At 38.8% G+C, this 26670-nt stretch overlaps 1 protein-coding gene across 2 annotated transcripts in view; it reads left to right on the top strand.

Moving 5' to 3' along the window:
* Positions 1-26670, top strand: part of MAP3K5 (mitogen-activated protein kinase kinase kinase 5) — a 236836-nt gene that overhangs the window by 62548 nt on the left and 147618 nt on the right. For both annotated transcript variants that reach the window (XM_055391191.2, XM_019030003.4), the window contains exons 3-4: positions 10746-10885; positions 26100-26123. In XM_055391191.2, coding sequence (XP_055247166.1) covers positions 10746-10885; positions 26100-26123 — 164 coding nt within the window. The remainder of the gene's footprint in view (positions 1-10745; positions 10886-26099; positions 26124-26670) is intronic.

The raw sequence follows: 26670 nt of genomic DNA, 5'->3' as shown, positions 1-26670 counted from the left end.
TTTTAAGGCATCAAGCTTGTAATAATTAGTTACAATGGCACAGGAAACAAATGCAATTCTCTTTTAACATTCTGGGCAAAATGATTGATTAGAAATGAGTTAATTTTCACAAGGCAAACATGCCAGAGTAACCAGCACCTAGATCAAGAAGTAGAACTTTACCAGCACCCCAGAAGACCCCTTCAAGCCCCCTTTAGCCATGGCCCATCCTCTCCAAGGCGTGCGCCATTGTGACTTTTAATATTGCAGAATCACACGGTGCCTAGTCCTTTGTATCTGGATTCCTCCTCCCAAGAATGCATTTGTGAGATTCATCCATGTTGTCACGTGTGGTTGTAGATTTTTCATGCTCATTACCGTATAGTATCCATTGTTTCTACATAGCATGCTTTTTAATTTCTTCTGCTGTTAATGGTTTACAAATAGTATGGCTATGAACATTCATTACATGAGCACATATCTGTGTTTCTATTGGGTATATAATGAGGAGGGGAATTCCTGAGTCCAGGAAGCCTCATTTCTTTCTGTACTCTAAGTTGACAACCTCATCTACATTCACTGTTTCAGTGGTCACCCATTGCTGTGACTCTTTTTTTTTTTTTTTTTTTTTTTTGAGGCAGAGTTTCACTCTGTCTCCCAGGCTGGAGTACAGTGGCGCCATCTTGGCTCACTGCAAGCTCTGCCTCCTGGGTTCACGCCACTCTCCTGCCTCAGCCTCCTGAGTAGCTGGGACTACAGGCATCTGCCACCACGCCTGGCTAATTTTTTTGTATTTTTAGTGGAGACGGGATTTTACTGTGTTAGCCAGGATGGTCTCGATCTCCTGACCTTGTGATCTACCCGCCTCAGCCTGCCAGAGTGCTGGGATTACAGGCGTGAGTCACCGTGCCCGGCCTGCTGTTATTCTTAGATCTTTCTGTTTTTTATCTCTCTGCCGAGGTTCAAAAGGACTGCTATCAGTAATATATTCACTCCCACTCCCCAATTTAGTGTGTTCCAATTTGAACTCAAGCTCCTATAAAAAAAAAAAAAAGTTTGGCCAGTTGTGGTGGCTCACACCTGTTATCCCAGCACTTGGGAGGCCTAGGCGGGTGGATCACTTGAGCCCAGAAGTTTGAGACCAGCTTGGTCGACATAGTGAGACCTTGTTTCTACAAAAAAAAAAAAAAAAAAAAAAACAAAAACCAAGCAAACAAAAAAACAGGTATGGTGGCGTGTACTTGTGGTCTCAGTTACTCAGGAGGCTGAGGTAGGAGGATTGCTTCAGCCCAGTAGTTGGAGGCTGCGGTGAGCCGTGATTGCATCACTGCACTCCAGCCTGGAAGACAGAGTGAGACCCTGTCTCAGAAAATATCACAAAATCTCCCTTGTGTCCTTTACTATGTTAATGGCAAATCATTATCCTTAATTATCCATGTTCAAAGCAGAAACATCCTTAATTCTTTCTTTGCCTGTAGCCACCAAGTCCCTGAAGCCTGTTGAGTTTCCCACATGTTGTCTGTGTTAGTTGAGGGACACGCTCTCTCGGTTGACTCCCACACAATCTCCCAGCCCCCAGTCTGTGTAGTCTATCATCCATCTACAGATTCTAGCTTTATCTTTCCAAAGCGAAGCTTAGATCCTGACATACCTCTTCTCAAACCTCATGGACATGGATGGATCCATCCATTGATTATAGGATCAAGTCAAAATTCTTTATGTTGGCTTTCTATGTTTTCATAAGTTTGCCTTCAATATCATTTCTATGAGAAATTACTCAAATAAGGCTTTATCAGGAGTTGTTGAGTTGTATAATAGCATTATCTTCGATCACATTTTAATGATACATTGCTCAAAGGGTCTCCTCTGGGCATTTCTTGTCCCGGCTCTATGTGATTACCGTTCATGGTGAGTTTACTGTGCCTAGCACACATGTAATCCTTACAACAGTTTTGTGCAGTAAATACCTATGTTGTTATTCCCAATTTATAGTTGAAGAAACCACAGCTCAGAGAGTTCGAGGTACTGTCTGACGTCATCCATCCAGAAACACAACTGGGATTCAAACACTGGAAGTCAAAGAACAGCTTGTCTGTTATTTACATGCTCATTACTCTTCTGGAGATGAGAGTGTTTCCTTTCCAGCTCTTCAGCTCTGTGGAGTGCTTTACTGAGGCTGTGTGTCCTCCTGGCATTGAGCTGTGGCTCTAGGTCCTGACCTTCTGGTCTGGTCACCTCCGAAGGATGTGTGCTTTCTCTGCCTTCACATTCTCTAAAGCTGAGCTCTTGCAGCTATTGCCTGGGTAAGGGGTCTTTAGTTATTATAACACCCATCTTAGTTTTGCACCCTCCTGTGTCTCTGTTTCACTCCTTCCTCTCCCTCTTTTTTTCTGTTCTGTCCCTCCCTCCACACTAGGTTTCTCCCTTTTCCTCTCTTCCCTTTCCTTTTGTAAGTGTAGTGGCTCTCAACTCTTTTTAAGGCCACCCTCTGGAAGTGCAAAATATCCCTCTGATTACCTCCCTACCAGCCCTCACTTAGCAGATTAACAACAACAACGGAAAGCCAGCAAAACACTTGAGTGTAATACAATGTCACCAAATAAGAAAATTAGGGCTGGGTTGGGGAGGTTAGGAATAATTTGCTTTAGCAATATAAGAATGATTAACGTTTGAATCACCATGCATACATTTATTAGAGTTTAGTGATGAGGAAATTATGGACCAGAATATACTGTTGATATAAATTTGCATCATTTTACATGGTATAATTAACCAAATAACACACAAGAAATTAAAGGGAGGCTGATGAAGCTAAAAGAGTAGTCATTTATAGTAGGGAATGCCCAACTGTGACCAGTTCAAGACCATGATGATAGATGATTCTTATGTCCTTCTTGAAAATTTCAACAATCCTAGCTGTATAACAGGACTTTTGCAGTTTCCCGATGTTATCTACTTGCCAAACTTTAGAAAACTGACTTGGAGTCTTTAGGAGACTCTAACAGGACATGACTTTTAGGTCAAATTTCAGCAAATACCAATTAACATCTTCCCTCAACTCTTCTCTTCAAAGCAGCAGCAACTCATGTGAGATATTTAACTAACAGATACCTTATTATGAAGGGAAAATTCAATTAAAAAACCCCACAGACTACCAGCCACTGCCATTCGATGACCAAAATGCAATTAAGCTTAATAGTTTAATGTTATTACCCTAAAAATTTTATTATGCTTTAATAAACCCCTGATAAACCTTGTGTTATCCTCCACTTAACATTAACTCAGTCAGAACAAGGAAACAAATTATACCTTAGGTAAAAATGTAGGAGATTTTTGTGTCTTTGTCTATACTTTTAAATGACTAACTTTCTTAAATTTCTTTTTTTTTTTTTTTCTTTGAGGCGGAGTCTCGCTCTGTCGCCCAGGCTGGAGTGCAATGGTGCTATCTCTGCTCACTGCAAGCTGCGCCTCCTGGGTTCACCCCATTCTCCTGCCTCAGCCTCCCGAGTAGCTGGGACTACAGGCACCTGCCACCATGCCTGGCTAATTTTTTTTGTATTTTTAGTAGAGACGGGCTTTCACTGTGTTAGCCAGGGTGGTCTCGATCTCCTGACCTTGTGGTCCGCCCGCCTTGGCCTCCCAAAGTGCTGGGATTACAGGCGTGAGCCACTGCGCCTGGCCCTAACTTTCTTAAATTTCTAAATGTGGCAGTTTTACTCACAGTATTATTACAACAACTCAATTAGATAATTATTAAGTGCATTTACTCATGAAATATACAATAAGACTGGTATGATTTGATCCCCAAATCTATTTTCACATCTCACTTGTGTTCTGAACTTGTGAATTTCTGTCTCCTGTAAGTTTAGGATGTGAGTCAGTGAAGAGTTAAAAGAGCTTGGACTCTAGAGCTGGATTGCTTGGGTTTAAATTCTGGTGGCAACACTTTCTAGCTGATCTTTGGCAGATACATTCTCTGTTTCAGTGTCCTGAAATAATACTACCAATCACAAAGGGGTATTAGGAAGATTGAGTTAATATTTGAAAAGCATATACTGTCTGACACATAGTAAGTACTGAATATATGTTTATAAAATGAAATGGATAAACTGTTCCTCCTATAAATGGGGCTCAGGAATTCTTGAGTATCAAGTGTTTGTTTAATTTATTATAATTACCTCTTCATTTGTATTTTTAATATGTCTTAGGATCATTTCACAAGGAAGATAATTTTCACTACTTTTGAGAAGGTACCCAGCAGAGTCAGAAAGTAGCCACAGATAATGTTTTCTTTAGTTAGGTAATGAAATATTACTGTTTAAACAGTGCTGTGTTACTGGAAGTCCTAGCGAGTATAACAAGGCAAAAACAAACAAAAAACAAAAGGCATACAAATCGGAAAGGAAAAAACAAAATCACTTCTAGTTGCAGATTACGTGACTGTCCATGTAAAATTATACATATAAAAAATACATATGAAAAAAGCTTCTAGAACTTATAACTGAGTTCAGTTAAATTTCAGAATACAAGATCAATCTACAAAAATTATTGTATTTTTATATGCTAGCAATGAGCAATTGTGATTTGAAATTTTTAAAAACAGTACCATCTATAATAGCACCAAAAAGAGAAAACATTTAGGTATAAATTTAACAAACTATGTGCAGGATCTACATGTTGAAAATTATGAAATACTAATTAAAAAACGACGGCCTAAGTAAGTGGAGAGATATTCCGTATTCTTTTTTTTTTTTTTGAGGCAGAGTCTTGCTCTGTCACCCAGGCTGGATTGCAGTCATGTGATCTTGGCTCACTGCAGCCTCTGCCTCCAAGGTTCAAGTGATGCTTGTGCCTCAGCCTCCCAAGTAGCTGGGATTATAGGCATGTGCCACCCTACCTGGCTAATTTTTGTATTTTTAGTAGAGACAGGGTTTCACCACGTTGGCCAGGCTGGTCTTAAACTCCTGGCCTCAAGTGAGCCGCCTGCTTCGGCCTCCCAAAGTGTTGAGATTACAGGTGAGATATTCTATATTCATGGATTGAAAGACTCAATATTGTTAAGATGTCAGTTCTTTCTAAAGTGATTTTTTAGATGCAACACAATTCCAATCAAAATCCCAGGATTTTTTTGTAGCTATCAATTGATAGATATCAACAGCCAGCTGATTCTCAAATTTACGTAGGAAAGCAAAGAGAACAACTAAAACAGCCAAAACAAATTTGAAAACAGAATAGAGTTGACCTACCTGATTTTAGTAGCTACCTTAAAGCTCCAGCAGTCCAAACAATGTTGTGTTGACAAAGGATAAACACATAGATTAATGAAATAAAACAGAGAATCCAGAAGAAAACCCACCAAAGTGTAGCCAGTTAATGTTTGATGAAAATGCAGAGGCAATTCAGTGGAGAAAGGACAGTCTTTACAGCAAATATGAACCTTGACCCATGCCTCACACCATATACAAAAATCAACTCTAAATGGTTCATAGACTTAAATTTAACATAAAGCTATAAAACTTCTAGAAGAAACCATAAAAGAAAACTTTTGTGACCTTGGGTTACACAAAGATTTTTTCAGTACCACACCTGAAGCACAATCCATTAAATAAAAAGTTGATGAACTGGACTTAATTAAATTTAAATACTCTTCTCTTGTAAAGACACACTTAAGAGAATGAAAAGACAAGTCATTATCTGACAGTATCTGCAGATTGCATATCTGACAGAGGAACAATATTCAGAAAATATAAAGAACATTCAAACCTCAACAATAAGAAAACAAACTCAACAATAATTTTTAAATGGGCAAAAGCATTGAGTACTTAACCAAATAAGATATACAGATAGCAAATAAGCACATGAAAAGATGCTCAACCTCATTAGTCATTAGGGAAATACAAATTAAAACCATAATGAAGTACCACTACATACCTATTAGACTGGCTTTAGAAGAAAAATGGACAATACCAAGCGCTGACAAAGATGTTGGACAGCTGAGATGCTCCTCATACTTTGCTGGCGGGAATGCAAAATGTTTGAGTCACTTTGGGAGAGCTTGGCATTTTCTTATTAAGGTAAACATGCCCTTACCTATGACCCAGTAATCCTACTCCTAGGTCTTTACTCAAGACAAATGAAAGCATGTGTCTATATAAAGACTTGTACATGAATAGCAACTTTATTCAAAATTGCTCAACCTGGAGACAACCCGAATGTCCTCAAACCTGTGAATGGACATGTATGGATGAATCTCACATGCATTTTGCTAAGTCAAAGAAGCCAAACCCAAAAGGCTACATACTGTATGATTCCATTTATATGACATTCTGGGAAAGGTAAAACTTTAGGGACAGTAAATAAATCAGTGGTTGCCAGGGACTGGGATTTGGGGTGTGGGGAAGACTAACCTCAAAAGGACAGCATGAGGGAGATTTTTGGAGTGAAGGATCTATTTTGTATCATGACTATGGTGGTATGTACGCATTTTTCAAAACCCATTAGACTGTACATCAGAGACAAAGAGAATGAATTTTGCTCTATGACAATTAAAAAGTAAATTTAGGAAAGAATAGAAATGTCTTAGAACAAGTCACTTATTTGAATTTGAAATAGAAGAAAAAAGCCAACCTTTTTCTGAGTTACCATACTGTATTACTGTATTTTAAAATTATACCAATAAGCACCTTTCAGTGTTCTTTATAGCATCCAGAAATGGATCTGTTCCTGTTTAGATGTTCAGAGGTAATAAATATACCTTACTTTGCTTGCACCATTTATTTTAAATGTCTAGGCTGGGCACAGTGGCTCATGCTTGTTATCCCAGCACTTTGGGAGGCTGAGGTGGGCAGATTACCTGAGGTCAGGAGTTCAAGACCAGCCTGGCCAACATGGCGAAACCCTGTCTCTACTAAAGATACAAAAATTAGCTGGATGTGGTGGTGCACACCTGTAATACCAGCTACTTGGGAGGCTGAGGTAGGAGCAACACTTGAACCCGGGAGGTGGTGGAGGTTGCAGTGAGCTGAGGTCGTGCCCCTGCACTCCAGCCTGGGAGACAGAGTAAGACTCCATCTCAAAAAAAAAAAAAAAAAAAAAAAAGTCAGTTTCTCTCTTAATCTGAAAACTTTCTGCAGTGTTTTTATTTTATTTTAGCATCTAATTCCACATGTCAGTTCTCTGGAAAAATTTATCCCCTCCTTTCATTACTTTAACTTAGCTAGTATTTTTCTTTGCATGTCTCTTATTTTTCATCAGTAAGTGTTTTATTTGGTTTCTTCCAGCCCCACATTACACAGCTTCTTGATTTTAAAGCAATGTGATTGACTGCTGAGTGGCTGGCACCTGTGGGAGGAGGAAGCTGTGTGGGTGCAGGAGGCAGCTGGGCTGTGTGGGTAGGATGCAATGACTCACTTTTGTCATGTGTTGATTTTTGATGCAGAAATGTTGAGGACCCCAAAAGAAAACTCTTTATTTGTATTAAAGAGTCCTTAAGTCATTTTTAGCCTTGAGGGGGGAGAAAAAACTTCTGAAGCTCCTTTGACCTGTCTTCCCATTTCATAAACTTCTGTGTCTTTTACCTCCATTTCATCTGATTGATTTCTCATTCACCAAAGTTTAATGCTAATTTCATGCTCATTAGACAAGGTGGACTTTGCACCAAACAGCTTCTCAAGCATCTGCGGTATTTTTATGTGCTGCACTGTGGTTTTATATTCCATCACACAGGTCTTGAATGTTGTTCATTTTATATTTTGATAGATTCCTAAATTGTGAAAGTAATCAGTCTTCATAATAGAAATTGTGGGAAATATAGAAGGTATAAAATAGAAAAATAAAATAATTCGTAATCCTTATAACACAGCTATTACCAACAAAAGTTGGTGTACAACTTTTCAGGTATTTTTTATGCACATGGATATATACATGAATGTAAACATCATGATGCACTCATTATAATGTATACATTATATTTTTAATGTATATGCTATACATGGCAGTATGTATATTATATTTTACTTTTTATTTTTACTTGATATAGTTTGAATTTATCCCCTGTTGCTAAGTGTTATTCTACTTTTTTCTTTTTCTTTGGTTACATGATATCCCATTATTTGAAATTATTATATACATATATATCATTATTACATATATACACATACACACGTATATAAACATTTTCTTACTGATAGGTATTTAGACATTTTCCATTATTTTATTGTAAAAAATATTTTTTCAATAGACAGGTAAATCTATTCACATTTATAATAATTTTCTCAGAGTAAATTCCAAGGAATGGAATTATTGGGTCAGAGTGTACATAATTTTTAGGATTTAAGCCTTCTAGAAAGTTTACACTTGGCTGGGGTGTGGTGGCTCATGCCTGTAATCCCAGCACTTTAGGTGGCTGAGGCAGAAGGATTGCTTGAGGTCAGGAGTTTGAGACCAGCCCGCGCAGCATAGTGACACCTGTGTTTACAAAAAATTTTTAAAAATTAGCCAGGCATGGTGACACATGCCTGTAGTCCCAGCTACTCAGGAGGCTGAGGCTGAAGGATTGCTTGAGCCCAGAATTTTGAGGCTGTGCATATATAGTGAGCTATGATTTTGTCACTGCACTCTAGTATGGGCAACAAACTGAGAACTGTCTGCCTTAAAAAAAAAAAAAAAAAAAGGAAAAAAAAAGAGAAGAAAGTTTACACTTCCCACAGCATAAAAGAGTGTCATTTCTCTGCATTTTCATTGACTCCTTTACTTTGCCCACTTCTTAGGCAAAACAATTGGCATTTTATAGTTGGTTTAATGTGCATTTATTGGAAGCAAGATGGAGCGTAATTTCTCATATATTTATTTACCATTTTAAATTTCCGTGAATTTGCTTGTTGATGTCTATAGCGTGATTGTCTAATGTAATGTTTTTATCATTGCTGAGTTATTTTAAATTGATCATAAGAGATGATTTATAAAGATATTAACCTTTCATCTCTCACATATTGCATATATTTTTAAGAAATTATCTTCTTTTAAATTTGTTATATATTAACATTTTCATTGTAATTATGAATGGCTTCTGTTTTATATTTCCTAAATGTTTATTGCAATTACAAAGGAAGCTCTTTGTTTTCATAATAGTTTTGCATCTTGATGCCTTACTAAATTGTATTATTACTTCTAATAGCTATTCAGCTAAGTCTGTTGGGGTATTTGGTTGACATCCACAACATCGGCAAATAGAGATAATTATCTATTTTATTTTCTAGAATTATATCTTCTTATTTTCTAGAAATCTTATTGCAGTGGCTGGGATTTTCAGAAAGCCATTATATAGTAAGTTGTGGGAATAGATGACAGCCTTTATTTCTGATTTTCATGGGAATACCTAGATGCACAAAGTTGGAAGTTGTTATGAAACGTATATTATTCTCTATGTTAAGGAAATGCCCTTATATTTTTAATTTGAAGTTATTATTTTTTAATTTAAAATTTTTATTCTTCTTAGAGCTAGGGGTCTTGCTGTGTTGCCCAGGCTGGCCTCAAACTCCTGGCCTCAGGTGATACTCTCAACTCAGCCTCCTGAGTAGCTGAGATTACAGGTGCGTGCCACTGTGCCCAGCTCAGCAATTTTTTTAAATGAGAAATGGATTGAGAATTTTAATTAATGCACTTGGAGCATGTTCGAGATGCTGATGAGTTTTTTCCATTGAGCTATCCTTGCATTCTGCAAATAAATTTTAAACTCACGATCTAGGTCTTATAACACTTGGTACATTTTGTTAGTTTTTCTTTCATATTTTTGTTTATAGCCATAAAGGAGTTTTATACTAATCTAAATTTCGTTTCTGTGACATTGTCAAATTTTGATATCAAATTTCTACTACCTTGTTACTGGTCATCTTTGAGCCTTGGATGGATTTGCATCTGTGGTTATATTCCCCTTTGTTATATTTTCTATACCTTTTTTCTCTCTTTTGTTCTTGATTATACTTACCAGGGACTTACTAGATATCAGTTATTTAACTCTAAAACCCAGTTCTGGATTAACTAATAAGCTTACCTATTTATTTTTTTTTATTTTTTAAAAATCTCATTTTATATGTGTTACTGCTATTTTTTAATGAATCTTTTTTTTTTTTTAATTTCCTTATTTGGAACCTTAGTTAACGTGTTTTAATGTTGAAATTTATGAGAGAGCATTAGCCCCTGCTTCCCACCGTTGCAAATTCTCCTCGATTTCCAGTAATCACATGATCTCCTTCTTCTTTAAAAAAAATGCAGGTTTGGGCCAGGCATGGTGGCTCACACCTGTAATCCCAGCATTTTGGAAAGCCGAGGCAGGAGGATTATTTGAGGCCGGGAGTTTGAGTTCAACCTGGGAAACATAGGAAGACCCTGTCTCTAAAAAAATTTTTTAATTAGCTGGGCGTGATGCCGCATGCCTGTAGTCCCAGTTACTAGGGAGACTGAGGTGGGAGGATCATTTGAGCCTAGGAGTTCAAGGCTGCAGTCAGCCATGATCATATCACTGTACTCCAGTCTGGGTGACAGAGCAAGACCTTGTCTCTTAAAAACAGAAAAAGGAGGTTTGTTACATTTTATAAAACCACTTCCAGGTAGAGCTGCAAATTCAAAATTCAGTGATAAATGAAGAGAGAAAATCCCTGTCATTTCCTTATTTCCTCTTTTGAATACTAAGATAATTCAAACCAAAATGTGCTGATTGGGCATTATTTGGGTGTCATTCTTTGGGGGACTTTGTTTTCTGTTTGCAGATATTGCGGTGGTGGAGATGAGCGATGCCTTCCGGCAGCCGTCCTTGTTTTACCACCTTGGGGTGAGAGAAAGTTTCAGCATGGCCAACAACATCATCCTCTACTGTGATACTAACTCGGACTCTCTGCAGTCACTGAAGGTACCTCCCTTGTTTACTGAATGTTTCATTTTAACATCAGCATTTCAGGGATACCGGTTTGTCATCCAACCATTTTAAGTAGCTTTTATTTATGAAAGACTTTTATATGTGTGGTTAGTATGCATCAATTACTTGTCAAGTTGGGAGGTTTATCGAGAATTCACTGTAGAAATTTGATGACACAAGTAGGAAAAAAGTTCACATTGAGTTCTGAGTTTCAGTTATGGTTGTAGCAGAGGAGACTGTGTTAATAGGAAGTCATTAGCACAGACGTGGAGAAGGGAGATTGCATAAGGTATGGTCAAGCCTTCATGCTTTGTCACTTTTGGGAGCTTCATGGTGCCCAGCAGTCTCCCAACTAAAAGTACACTTCCTACTTGAAAGTGCTCTGAGAAATTCTCTCTGAGTATACCAAAATAGTTGCCTTCCTCTTTCACTAGGGTATGATTTAAACTAAGATGGGAGAAAAGGAGGAGAAACTTACTATGTTTGTCTACAAAATTCAATCTGTCTCGATGTCATTCTCTCCAGTAATAGGAGCTTACTGCTATAAAGGCATTTCCTCCATCCAAAGAAGTTTGCCTAAAATGCTTTTTGCAAGGCCAAGTGATTTTACACTGTGTGATTCTTTGAAAAGCATCCCACAGTTCAGTGAATCGCATGCTGAGCTTGCCATCATCCATTTCCTTTGTGAAACTTCCAGCTAGCTTCATGTGGCTTTTTCTCAGCTCTGTCTTCCAGTTCCCAAATCTGAGCCAACCTTGGGACATTGAGCTCTAGAATTCTTAACCATATTACTAATGACTTAGCAATTGTTATATGAGTATCTCTAACCCATATTTCATGCAAAAAAGTCAGTAGTATTTTGCATTCTGAGTATTTAAAGCATATGTGGCTTTCTTTGAGAAATCTGCGGAACTTCATTGAGCAAACATACCTACTACATGCCAGGCATTGTGCTGGTGATTGACAGGTATATCCCTTTCCAGAATACTCTGAAACAGTTCTAAGAGATTTGCCCCTACTTGTCCTAAGTCTGTTTTTTTATCCTAGAGCAATCCTTTACCTGGAGCAATCCTTAAGCCCCTCCTTAATTTTCCTCCAGATTTACCCCTTTAATTAGTACATCATAAAATGTTGTAACTCATTTTTAATTAGACATTTTGATTTGCTGCTATTTGCAACCCATATTAGCATTTGATGAAGGAATTATTTTATTTAGCTCTTTTCATTTTTCTTTGGGTTAAGTTTATGTATGTATGTATTTATTTATTTATTTAGACAGGATCTCACTCTCTCACCCAGGCTGGAATGCAGTGTCGTGATCACAGCTCACTGCAGCCATGACCTCCTGCGTCCAAGTGATCCTCCCTCCTCAGCCTCCTGAGTAGCTGGGCCTACAGATGCATGCTACCTCACCCAGCTAATTTTTCTCTCTTTTGTAGAGATGGGGTTTTGCCATGTTGCCCAGGCTGGTCTTGAACTGCTGGGTTCAAGCGATTCTCCCACCTTGGCCTCCCAAAGGGTTGGGATTATAGGTGTGAGCTGCCACACCTAGATCACCTAGATAGATTAAGTTTATTTAAGCAGGCCCTATTATGTTGGAGATTTTTTACTCTCTACATTTTTTTGCTCTTGCTCCTGCTAGTATCTGGTGGTTTAATTTTGTGCCCATTCTTTCCTAGGGAAGTATTTTTAAATGAAGTAAACTTACATTTGAGAGAAAGAGATAAAGCTAATCTTACCACACATATGGGACAAATAAACTGGCTTATTGTTTTAAGCTAGCCTTTGTCAAGGAGTGTTATTGGCATTTGATTGAAGTAGTTCCTTAAAAAGGCTAATGATGTCTAAACTGTGCTCATTTATCTTGTACATATTATCTGCTTCTTATTGAGTATTCACTATGTGCTAGGTACCAAGTGCTTTATATGCATACATTTTCAAATTCTTAAAGGAGAGGCTGGGTGTGGTAATCCCAGCACTTTGCGGAGCTGAGGCAGTTGGATCACTTGAGGCCAGGAGTTCAAGACCAGCCTGGCCAACGTGGTGAAACCTTGTCTCTACTAAATACAAAAATTAGCCTGGTGTGGCAGCACATGCCTGTAATCCCAGCTACTTGGGAGGCATGAGAATCTCTTGAACCCAGGAGGCAGAGCTTGCAGTAAGCTGAGATCACACCACTGCACTCCAGCCTGGGCGACACAGCAAGACCCTGTCTCAAAAAAATCACAAAACAAAGAATAATAATAATAATAATTCTTAAAAGAGCTCTGTAAGATGTATTTTCTATTAGCATTTTTTTAGTATCACAAACCGAAGCTCAAAGAAATTCAATCATTTGCCTAAGGTGATATAGCTAGGAAAATTTGGGATTACGACTGCCTGACTCCAAAGTCCTGTTGCCCTTGACCACTAAGCATTATTGTTAGTTACTTCTAGGTAAAATTATATCATATATTCCTGCTGAGTGTGTTCATTTAGAAAAGCCTATCAGCTATGCCTCCTGAGTTTTCCTAGGTAACATCCTTCTTTTTTTCTTTTCCCTTCTCCTTTCTATTAACTTAAACTTTTGCTGTTTTCTTATTTAGACTATTCCTAGCCTGGTAGGTCATGTGTCTGGTTGCAGAGGACAGAAATATCTGGGATAGGAAGCATATTTGGCAGTCTAGAAATTTCCTCTGAGTCCTGAGAGTTCCTCAGGTCCTATGCTACCAAAAAGAGTTGGTGTGTGTTTGTATTTTTAGTTTTATTAATTTCTGGGCAATTAGTTAAAGATGTAACCCTTATTCCTGCCACTGACCAACAGATAGGAAAACTGCCATGAAAGAAGCAGAACAAGAGATATTTAAAATAATATATCATGTAAGGATTAGCCAAGTGAAATAAAAACAAAGCATTTTTCTGTTTTCACAGGGCAAAGACAGTTTTAGAATGCTATTCTTGTCATATGTTTAGTTTCACTTAGGTTGATTCTTTGGCCATCTAGAAAGTACAGCTGCACAAGTTTTATTTTAATCTGCTGCTCTTTGTTGAAGACTGCAGTTTCTCTTTGGTGGCAAATTCTCAGGAAGAAATCGTAGAAAAAATTTTTTTTTTGTTTTAATTTAAGCTCCTGTAAAAGTAATGGGAGCTATAAAAGTACTTTAAAAATCTATGTCTGAAGTATCATTTGAAAGGATATTTAGAATCTAGTCATAGCATTTAATTGTAATAAGATTTATATCCATTGTTTTAAATCACAAGTACTATTTTGTTGTACTAAGAATGAAAAATTTTAGTATTTTTTTCAAGAGAAGATGATCATTACACTTTGAGAGAAGGAAGTTGATTTTTTTCTTTTTTTTTTTGTTTTTTTAGTGCAATGGAGCAATCTCAGCTCACTGCAACCTCCGCCTCCAGAGTAGCTGGGATTATAGGCACATGCCACCATGCCTGGCTAATTTTTATATTTTTAGTAGAGATGGGGTTTCACCATGTTGGCCAGGCAGGTCTTGAACTCCTGACCTCAAGTAATCTGCCCACCTCGGCCCCCCAAAGTGCTGGGATCACAGGCGTGAGCCACTGTGCCTGGCCAATTCTTTTTCTTTTCTTTAGCATTGTAACAACACTTTTATTTTTTACAATTTTCTTTAAATCTCATGAGAATTTCTCTCATGCCTGCTAATGTTTATTGAGAGAATATCTGTGCCAATATTTACATTGGTTTAAAATAAGAAATGCTAGTAACAATTATTTTCTGATTTATTTCATGCATTATGAAATGATCATACTTCCGCTTGGGGTCTCTCAGTAAGTGGTGAGTAAGTCTGGACACTCCTGGTCAATGAGCTGTGGCGCAGATGCATTAAACACCTCTGATGACTTAGGAGAAATGAGTCTGTTTTGTGTAGAGTGAGGAAATTGTTTTAATGAACCATCTCTTATCACTAGAAATTCCTTTATAACACCAGCTCTCAGCTTATCTTCTTGTGATCCTTTCCTCCACTCCCTTCCTCAGCTCCTCTATGTTCTGGGCCACTCCCCACTCACTTTAAACAATGCTACTTTTAAACGAAGCAAAACAACAGGATGAAACATGACTGCACGTGCCAGATAGTTGAGAATTAAAAGCTCTTATACTACAGATGGCCAGATTGTGGAGAGTGGGAAACCTACACACTGCTGGTGGGAGAGATACTACCTTCTGAAGCGCAATTTGGGAATATTTAATGATATCAAATGAGCATATCACCAAGACTTAGTCATTCCAACCCTAAATGTATACTGTAAAAAAAGTCTTTTGCATGCATAAGGAGATATAATCAAGAATGTTTATGTTAACATGTTTATAATAGCTCCTCCTCTCAAGGAAATGGAGAATTAATAGATACCTTCAGCTGTAATCTTCTTCTTTTTTTTTTTTTTTGAGACGATCTTGCTTTGTCGCCCAGGCTGGAGTGCAGTGGTGCTATCCCGGCTCACTGCAACCTCCACCTCCTGGGTTCAAGCAATTCTCCTGCCTCAGCCTCCCTAGTAGCTGGGATTACAGGCTCCCGCCACCACGCCCAGCTGATTTTTGTATTTTAGTAGAGACGGGGTTTCACCATGTTGGTCAGGCTGATCTCAAACTCCTGATCTCAAGCAATCCGCCCACCTTGGCCTCCCAAAGTGCTGGGATTACAGGTGTGAACCACCGTGCCCAGCCAGCTGTAATCATTTAATGGAATATTATAGAGCACTTAAAACAAATCAGTTAGTGCTTCAGACATCAATATCAATATATCTCAAAACAACAGTGTTGGGGTAAAAAAATTACTTGTGTACAGTATCATAACATCTATATAAAATATCATCAGTGCAAGAGAATGCTTTTATACACACTTGTGTTATAAAAGGATAGACATGTGCATGGAATTATAAACAACATTCAAAATAGTTACCTCTTAGGGGATAGGAATGGAATAAAATTGGGAAGGGAAGATGAGAGTCTTCAACTGTATCTGTAATGTTATAGTTCTAAATCTAGGTGGTAGATTATGAGTGCTAATTTTTGTACTTTTTATATACTTGAAATATTTAATAATTAACCTTTTTACAAAAAGGAAAAGGTTGCTATATTCTTTTATTTTTTGTATCCACCAGGATAACGTATATGCATTTTGGACGCTGGAATCCCAAAATATTTTTAGTGTCTTTTTTCTATGTTCTGGCTGTGGTTAGAAAGCTTCAGATATTTGGATATTTCCCTTTCTGCACTCAAACAGACTTTGTTCTCATTTTATCCATTACAGAAGTAATGTTTCTTGATAGGTTGGTAGGCACATCAGTTAGTGGTGATGCAGTTTGTGTTGAAATGTAGTGATTATGTTAGATTATTTCTTGTTCAAAAAATGTAGTTGTATTTTTATCTTTAACCATTGGCTGAAAAGTTACTTTACGGATGGGATTTTCATTAATAGACTATTCTCTGTGGCAACCTGTCTACATGCTTACTCCTTCACTATCTCACTGAATACAGAACACACATATGTGATGCTTGAACCCCTTACTCTGCCTCAGTGCCTCTATTATTTTCTAGAGTGGGATCTGGCTAGCATGAAATCTTAGGTGCACAAACCAAAATTTGTAACATTTCACTAAATTAGCCCTTAAAAATCAGCAAATTTTAATAATACGGCAGCTCCCCAAAACATTAAAAATAAAATTACCACATGATCCAGCAATTCCACTTCTGGATATATACCCAAAAGAACTGAAAGCGGGATCTTGAAGAGGTGTTTATATACCCACGTTCATGGTAGCATTATTCTTAGTAGCCAAAAGGTGGAAGCAATCCACATATTTATCAACAGATCATTGGCTGAACAACATGTGGTATATACATATAATGGAATATTATTCAATCTTAAAAAGGAAGGAAATTTTGACATGTGGTACAACATAAATGAACGTTGAAAACTACTGCTCATTTGAGCAGTTCTGTGATACCTAGACCCATGATCTTTTATCTGCAGGCGCTGAGGGACTCAATCTCCTTTAGAACTTAAACACGGAGTCTTGTCTTTCTGGCACTCATTCATATCCATTTGAAGCAAATGGTTATAGTTTTGAAAATAGCAGTGATGTCCATGTGTAAACTTTGATGATTATACCAGTTTGTAAATTGGTGAGGAGACCTGGTAATTTGTTACAAATACCTCACACTTAAATTGAATTCTTACCTGTATTTGGAGAATCTACTCGGATTCCAGAGTGTTCTTAAACCCATAAAAACGTTTATCTCTTTTTTTGTTTTTACAAACAAAAAACAGTACTTCCTTTTGTTAAAGTTTTGCCTCCCTTATCAAAGTAAATAAGATGAATTTGGTTTTAGCTTGAGTTGTGCATGGAATTAAAATTTTTATTTTTCAAAGGTTTAGTATTCTTTTAGTTTAACAAAGAATTTTTGCTGGATTCTTTTCAGCGTTTTAAAAATCATCAACTTGTTAGTGGTACAAAGTACACACTCAGTAAATGTTTTTTAAAAACATCCTTGGAAAATATGATCCTATAAAGTGGTCTCACAATTTGTGAACTGGAAACATTGGCCCTACCCCTTTTTAATAGTGCTGCCTCTGGACATCTCTGAAAGTTTCTAGCTTACTTTATAACCAGCTGTTGATTTAAAAACCCTGGGACTCTGTACTCTTCCTGGTTCAACGTTGCTATCCCTTACACTTCTTTTCATTTGGTAGAGACAATCTTGTTCCTTTATTTTATTTATTCAGAAATGATCTAACTTTCATCTAAGCTATAATCATTCCATCTCAAATTGGGGAAAGAAAGGTAATTTGTGGGGAGGAGCAAATAAGCAATTCATATAACACTGCTTTATGAAGGTTTTCTCTGAAGATCTTGAATTGACAAGCTAGATGAATGATTTATTTAGCAGGAGTTGACTTCCCAATTGTAGAATCCCTGAGGTTATTGAAGGGACTCAAGACTGGAAAATTCAGCTTTCTTGGATGTCAGTTAGCAATAGTATACCTTCTAAGGAATTATGTGTAGACTGGATAAAATATGCCCTTGCTTTCTCCTTCCTGATACCTCTTTAACCACCCTCACTCCTTGCCCACTGTTTTGAATCTCTTATTACCATTTTGTCTAAGAGGCGATGCACAATGCCATTATATGACTGTGGGCACCAGCTATTTTTCTCGTTTGTAGTGACTCTGGTCATAGGCCTATGATTTTGAATACCCTTAAAGAGTAAGAAGGACTACTTCTGCACACAGAGGAAGGAGTGGGGCAAGCCTTGCTGAATTATCTTTATTTTCATTTATTCTAAATAAATGACTCTTTCTGTGGAAGTTGATCTTTTTGGCATTGTAACCCATCACCCTCTTTGGGCCTTTTTAGAATATATCTTTGAAACTATTACTGAAATATGTGTATGTATTAGTTCATTTTCATGCTGCTGATAAAGACATACCTGAGACTGGGTAATTTATAAAGAAAAAGAGGTTTAATGGACTCACAGTTCTATGTGGCTGGGGAGGCCTCACAATCATGGCAGAAGGTGAAAGGCACGTCTTACATGGCAGCAGACAAGATAGAATGAGAGCCAAGTGGAAGGGGAAACCCCTTATAAAATCATCAGACCTCGTGAGACTTATTCACTACCACGAGAACAGTATGGGGGAAACCACCCCCGTAATTCAGTTATCTCCCACCAGGTCCCTCCCACAACATGTGGGAATCATGGGAGCTACAATTCGAGTTGAGATTTGGGTGGGGACACAGCCAAACCATATCAATGTGTGAAGTATGATTTACTGTAGAAAAATTCACTATACCTCCAACTTTAACAATACAGTTTAAGAAAAGTAATACATGCACTTGAATAATATGGCCCAATTAGGTGTTGCTGAAAGAAACAACTGGTTAAAAAGAAGAAGTTAATTATAATAGCAACACAGTATAAAGTGAAGTTTGTGTTAAGAAGCTCTGTTAGGCCAGGCACAGTGGCTCATGCCTGTAATCCCAGCACTTTGGGAGGCTGAGGCAGGTGGATCACCTAAGCCCAGGAGTTCAAGACCAGCCTGGTCAGCATAGTGAGACCCAGTTTCTACAAAAATTACAAAAATTAGCTGGTCATGGTGGTACGTGCCTGTAGTCCCAGCTACTTAGGAGGCTGAGGTAGGAGAATTGCCTGAGCCTGGGGAGGTTGAGGTTGCAGTGAGCTGAGATCACGTCACTGCACTCCAGCCTGGGTGATAGAGTGACAGAGTGAGACCCTGTCAAAAAAAAAAAAAAAAAAAGCTCTATTAAATGCTTTATGTATAAAATGTCATTCATCAGCATTCCAGCCAGTTTAGAGACAGATACTTACTTACGGCAGAGTTCTTCCACCAAGATATACTTATTTAAATATGAAAAGAAATTAATAGGGAAAAGAGAGGCTAGAATTCCTTTTAGGATTACTTTCCAGCTTTGATATAATTTAACCTGATTTTTGGTACAGGTTGTTTTAATTGATAGGTGTTCATATTCAAGAGAAGGATGTGTTCTTAGCCCCCGTCATGAATAACAGAGGTGTAAAAGGTCTCTAGACCTGGCAGTGCAGGAATTGAGTTGGAGTTGTTTGCTTTGGTTTATTAATACCTCCTCCTATAAATGGCTTTAAAGTACTGCAAGTAATTTCATTAACTTACTCCATTTGGCCTTTACATAGAACCCAACGAGACAGACAAGTTAGATATTATTTGGATTGGAGAGATAGAAGGTATTTTCTTTTTCTTTTTTCTTTCTTTCTTTCTTTTTTTTTTTTTTTTGAGAGGTCTGACTTTGTCCACCCAGCCTGGGGTGCAGTAGTGCCATTTTAGCTCAGTGCAACCTCCACCTCCCAGGTTCAAGCAATCCTCCCATCTCGACCTCCTGAGTAGCTGGGTGTATAGGCACGTGCTGCTACACCTGGCTAATTTTTGTATTTTTTTGTAGAGATGGGGTTTTGCCATGTTTCCCAGGCTGGTCTCAAACTCCTGGGCTCCAGTGATCTGCCTGCCTCTGCCTCCCAAAGTGCTGTGATTACAGGCATGAGCCAACGCTCCTGGCCAGAAGATATTTTCTTTACAGAAGAGAAATGAGATGCGTGATGACTTGTTTGGGGAACACACACAGCTAGTGTCGGGGCAAGGATAAGCCCTATATTCTTTGACTTGTCATCTGGTACTTTCCTCTCTCAGTCTATCCACAGATTTCATATGTTCTGCAAAAGGATGATTTTCTAGGTTTTTTTTTTTAAGATTATTGAGATTTTTTTCTTTCAAAGCTTGAGCTTTTTTAGCAGTGTGCAGAAAGGGTACAGGGGTGTTTCTCCTTCTCAGCAAGGCCTAGGAGGCCCAGACAGCCCATCTGATAGTTTCTTGTTTTGCTTTTTTGACACATTGAAATGAGTTAAGAAGATGGAGCTGAGGAGTATAGGGATTATTCTTCTTTTCCCCAACTTTAATGGAAAACTTGCCAAGTTCCACTAGGACAGAAAGATGGATCAGAACGGAAGACCCAGAAAGTCACCAGCCAGGGAGAGGTTCTTTCCCTGGGCAAGAACTCCAAGCCTGCTCCTTTCTCTTCTTTCAGGAAGATGAAATCCTGGTTCCTATTCCTGCTTCTCCCACCCCAAGTCTGATTTGACTTGGCCACCCCATGCCTGCTATTTCCACTTCTTTCCCTCGCTGCAGTTACCTAAATTTTAGGCACGAAAACTTTCTAGTGGTGGAAATACTCCATTTAGTTATCCCTGAGGTGACCTTTTCAAACACTGTCCCAGAGAGCTATCAAAAGTTAGTCTTTGCCTTCAAATGAGCCTTGGACTAGACTTTTTTTTTTAGTCTTGCTTCCCTTAATTGGTTATCAACCAATACCAGAAAATGAGGAAAAGAATTTTTTTGAATGTTTTTGGTATAGCCAGGGCTACACTGACCAAAAGCCCCCTAAATACCTCAGACAAGTATGGAGTTGTAGTGGGGTAATGCATCTTCAGAAATGTGCCCCTGGCAAGGAACTGGAGTTTATATTGATTTTATCTTCTTATTCATAGGTACTTGAGAGGAAAATTTCCATAAGCTGATGTGAAATAGAGCAGTTATGTCTTAAATTTATTCCCTTTCCTTCCCACCCCTCTTTAGTGGATTTAATACAAATTAAGCATTCTCTGCTCTAGATACCTTTCAAGGTCTTATTTGTTATTTATTTGGATTGAGTTAAATGAACAAACAGTACCTTTGCTCCATTAAAGTTGATGCCTCCTTTAAGGTTACATGATAAACTGTGAATAAACTCTGTCTCCTTCAGGAGAACAGGATTTGTAGCCCTTTAGCATCTACAAAGCATAAGCAATAGCTAACAAGAATTCAGATGTTACACGAATGATTTTTCTTTCTCTTTTTAAGAGATGGGACTCTCTTGTCACCCAGGCTGGAGTGCAGTGGTGCGATCATAGCTCTCTGTGGCCTCGAACTCCTGGCCTCAAGCAACCCTCCTGCCTCTGCCTCTTGAGTAGCTGGGATTACAGGTGCACACCATCATCTGGCTCAGGAATGATTTTTATAATTTGCAGGCACAATCTGCAAGCATAATCTAAAATGCATGCATTATAAGGTATGCATAATCTGAAATGAAGATGGAGGAGACATGTAAGAGGGTTATTATTCCAATGAGCAATTCATAAGGAAGATATAGCATATTGGCACTAAGCCAGTAGTGGCCATTTGCTTTTCTATAGAGCCTTCTGCTCACTCAGTACTCACCACTGCTCCCTTCCCTGCCACTTCCATTTCTGTGCCTGGTGCATCAAAAACAGAGTCAAGGGTAGAATATCTTGTATGCTGGGGGAGCATGAGGGCATCTCTCCTTCTAGCAGCACAAGGACAAGACTGACTATGAGAGCCCTTTAGGCAAAAGCAATTGATGAACACAGCGTTAGAAGAAACTAGCAATCACTTAGTCAACTCTTTTAATGTCACATTAGAGAGAAGTGAAATGGCTAGCTGGGAGCAGAGCCATGTCTTACACATATCTACCCCTAATTCATAGTCCAATATTTTATACATTCATTAATTTATTCATTTATTCATGCTTTTGTAGTACCTGCTATATGTCATGACATTTGCTAGACAGTTAGTCAGGATACAAATATGAATAAAATACATGGTCTTTGCACCCCAGGAAGTCATGATGTAGGGTGAGAGAATCATAGGAACAAAAATGTGCAATGTAGAAAATGAAGTGCTTTCGAGGAGATCTGTGTGAGGATTAATGACAACACAGATAAAGACATAATCTACTTCTGTTGGGGATGTCACAGAACACAGTGAAGGCAGGCTTCACAGAAGACAGGTTTCTTATACATTGCACAGAGGATGCTGCACAGAGAGGACGGAGAGGGCATTTCCTCGTTACTCAGAGGGGAAGAGAGAAGGATATTCTATCAAGTGAGAGCCATATTTGCAAGCGTATGGTTTGCTACTCTGGAGAGATGCTCCATAAATCAAGTTTGAAAAATTCTACATACCGTGTTCCTGGCTTTGTGATTATCCAACATTTTTCAACTTCCTTGTTCGTGAGCCATTTCTGTGTGTGCGCAATATTAACTATTTGAAATACCTGCAGGAAAAGCCACTTTCAACCTTCCTCTACAATGCCACTCATCTGTCCCTTGATTTCCATTCCTGGGGCACCCCCATTGACTAAGCACTTACTATGATGTCTCTGGACTTTTTCAGTAGCCACCTAAATGCTTTTCCCCATCAAATACTAAGTACTGGCCAGGCACGGTGGCTCATACCTGTAATCCTAGCGCTTTGGGAGGCTGAAGCAGGCGGATTGCTTGAGCCCAGGAGTTAGAAACCAGCCTGGGAAACATGGTGAAACCCCATCTCTACTAAAAATACAAAAATTAGCCAGGCATGGTGGCAGGCATCTGTGGTCCCAGCTACTTGGGAGGCTGAGGTGGGAGGATTTCTGGAGCCTGGGAAGTTGAGGCTGCAGTGAGCCGTGATCACGCCACTGCACTCCAGCCTGGGTAACATAGCGAGATCCTGTCTCAAAAAATTAAAAAAATAATAATTAATACTAAGTACCATCATCAAATTAGTCTGTGTAAAACTTTAACAAGGTTTACCTTTTATTTATTTGTCCTTCTAAGGTAATACATTCACTTGCTACAAACATTTAAAAGTACAAAATGATATACAGTGAAAATTTATTATTTTACCTTTATCCTCTAGTCAGCCAACCGACTCCATTGGCAACCACTGTTTTTAGTTTCTTATACATCCTTCCAGAGAGATTTTATGAATTTACAAATTAGAATTTCATTTTTCTCTCTTTTATACATAAATAGCAGCATAGGATAAAAAACTGTTCTCTATTTTGCTTTTTTTACTTAGCAGATCTGGGAGATCCTTCTCTATCACTTCATTGTTTGTTTGGTTCTTCATTGTTTGTTTGGGTGTAATGTATTCCAGTGTATGGAGGTACTAGTGTTTATTCAACTAGTTTTTAGATGATGGCCATTTATGTTGTTCTCAGTCTTTACTATTACAAATGGTGCCCCAATATGTGCTGATACTTCTTTGAACATATCACTCACCTTAAAAAACACGTTGACTGCCAGGTGCTCACAGAGCAGAGTACTTGATTGTAGCATTCAAAGCCTTCTTCAATAAGGCTCCAAGTAGCTTTCTAATCTTACTTTTTGTATGTGTCAAAATGAACTTTCTGCTTTAGCCAAATGACTACGTTCAAGGGTTTCCCCCCCCCCGCCCCAAGTACCTCTTTAATTCACTCTTCCATAGGTCCCCAACTGAACTGTCTTCTTTAGCTCCCTGTGATAATGTTTATTGTTCCTCAGATGGGCCTTTGCTTTACCTAGCTCTCCGGCCTGGATCCTCACCTTCGGGCTTTGCCTTTGGAGGTCGTGTCTGTCCTTCACAGCTCAGCTTGAGTTCCACCTTCTCTGCTGAGCTTCCCAGGCTTTCTCAATCTACAGGAACGTCTTTCTCTGATAAAGCATAGCCCTTGCTGTCTGTGTCATTCTTTTTACTTTTAGCAATTGTGCGTATACACACATTTCCATCCAGACTTACATAAATATTAAATGTGTACATGTCCCTTTTTTATCTGCAAGATTGTCAGGTATTGAAGAATATCTTTTAGTCATTTTTTTTTTGAGTCAGGATCTTGCTGTGTTGCCCAAGCTGGAGTGCAGTGGCACAGTCATAGCTCACTGCAGTCTCGATCTTCAAGGCTCAAGTGATCCTCCTGCCCCAGCCTCCCAAGTAGCTTGGTCTATAGATGTGAGGTGTGTGCCACTACACCCAGCTAATTTTTAAATGTTTTCTAGAGGCAGAGTCTCATCATGTTGCCTAGGCTGGCCTCAAACTCCTAGTCTCAAGTGATCTTCCGGCCTTAGCCTCCCAAAGCGCTGAGATTCACAGGCGTGAGCCACGGCACCAGGCATTTTTAGTGTTTTGCGTACATCTTCACAGCCCTCAGAACTACCCAGTGCAATTCTTTCCTCTGTCAGTTTTTGTTTTCTCATCTGCTATCCTTAAACATTCAAAAATCTTACATGCTCCTTTGCATGAAAGTCCTCGCTGGTTCTTCTTTGCCCCATGTGGATTCAGCATCCTGGTCCTGGGCTGAAGATGATGGCCACTCAGCCGGGCCTCGCCTGGCCACACTCTTCCCTCCCAGATCTGGCTCCTTGCCTCAGCCAGATGGACTCGCCCTTGAGGCTCCACAAATGCCTTACTATTTCTGTTTCCATGGCAACATTCATGCCATCCTTTCCAATATGCTGTTCCCTTTTCCCTTTTCTAAATGATGATTCCCCAATCTCAGTGAAGCCTTGATACAACAGGCTTTTCTAGATCGTCTCTCCGGTGTCTGTAGTCATGGTGAGGTATAGGAATAACAATACTGATAGTTAGCTTATATTGAGAGCTTTTATGTGTCAGGCACTGTATAGCTGTATTATTTGTATGATCTCACTCAATCTTCACAACCTAGAAGATAGGCACACTGCCTACACTGTGTACTTATCCCATTCTTTTTTTTTTTTGAGGAGTCTCACTCTATCACCCAGGTTACAGTGCAGTGGTGTGATCTCAGCTTGCTGTAGCCTCCGCCTCTCGGATTCAAGTGATTCTCCTGCCTCAGCCTCCTGAGTAGCTGGGATTACAGTCATGCAGTCATGTGCCACCATGCCTAGCTAATTTTTGTATTTTTAGTAGAGATGGAGTTTCACCATGTTGGCCAGGCTGGTCTCGAGCTCATGACCTCAGGTGATCCACCTGCCTCCACCTCCCAAAGTGCTGGGATTACAGGCATGAGCCACTGCACCCGGCCACTTATCCCATTATATTTCTTAATGAAAAACACACAAATTATGACTATTTTTTGTCAGATGTCTTGATTATCTGTGTGTGGATTTGCTGGTGGCCAATACCCTTTATTTCTAGCTGCTCAGGATGTAACACACTGTTTTTTCCCCTCCCAGAGTGTGAGAGACATTGTGCTTAGGGAAAGCAAACTCGTTTTAACCTCCTCCCAAAGAGATGGTGGCTGATCAGGTAATCTGCAGAAATTATTTTTAGGTTATTCAGTTTGGGGATTTTACATATTAATGCTGGTTTTTTGTTTTGCTTTGTTTTGTTTTTTAAACTGCAGACAATACTTTTGTATTTTCCTGTCTCCTCCACAGATTGTAAACTTTTTAGGCCGGGCATCGTGGCTCGCACCTGTAATCCCAGCATTTTGGGAGGCCAGAGTGGGAGAATTACTTGAGGCCAGGAGTTTGAGACCAACCTGAGCAACATAGTGAGATCTTGTCTCTACAAAAACAATTACTAAAATTAGCTGGTTGTGGTGGCATGTACCTGTAGGCCCGTAGTCCTAGCTACTTGGGAGGCTGAGGTGGGAGGATCACTTGAGCCCAGGAGCTTGTGGCTGTAGTGAGTTATGATTGTGCCATTGTACTCCAGCCTGGGCAACAGAGGCAACCTTTTCTCTAAAATAAGTAGGTAGATAGATAGAAAACTTTTCAGATGCGGGAACTGAATCTACAGTTCCTAAAATTTCTAATTGCTAATATCATTGTTAATACAAATTTTCCCACATAGTTCAATAAATGTTGTTGAATTATTCAGTTTTGTATTAACTTGTGGTATATTTTTTTCTTGTTTTTCAGGAAATCATTTGCCAGAAGAATACTGTGAGTACTTTATTTAACCTTCCACAGTTTTAAAAATATCTTCTTTTCCATTAACTAATCTTTGGTATTTTTTAAATCTCCACAAATTATTAATTTATATCTCTATTTTTCCTCTTTAGATTTTCTGATGTATCAGTATAAATATGGTTATCTAAGTACTTCATTGTAGTGAAACTTTATTTTTCATAATGAGAGATGGCACTGATACATGTCTTTTTCTGCATATATAATTATGTTTTGGAAGAAAATGTTTCATAGTATATTCAGGCCAGGTATGATGGCTCACGCCTGTAATCCCAGCATTTTGGGAGGCAGAGGCAGGCAGATCACCTGAGGTCAGGAGTTCAAGAACAGCCTGGGCAACATGGTGAAACCCCATCTCTACTAAAAATACAAAAATTAGCCAGGTGTGGTGGCATGCTCCTGTAATCCCAGCTACTCAGGAGGCTGAGGCAGGAGAATCGCTTGAACCCGGGAGGCGGAGGTTGCAATGAGCCAAGATCATACCACTGCATTCCAGCCTTGGTGACAGAGTGAGACTACGTCT

This window comes from Gorilla gorilla, chromosome 5 (genome assembly GCF_029281585.2).
Source record: "Gorilla gorilla gorilla isolate KB3781 chromosome 5, NHGRI_mGorGor1-v2.1_pri, whole genome shotgun sequence".
In the NCBI taxonomy this organism is placed as follows: Eukaryota; Metazoa; Chordata; class Mammalia; order Primates; family Hominidae; genus Gorilla; species Gorilla gorilla.
Note: the sequence above shows the minus strand (reverse complement) of the source record. Positions and strands in the feature narration are given on the sequence as shown.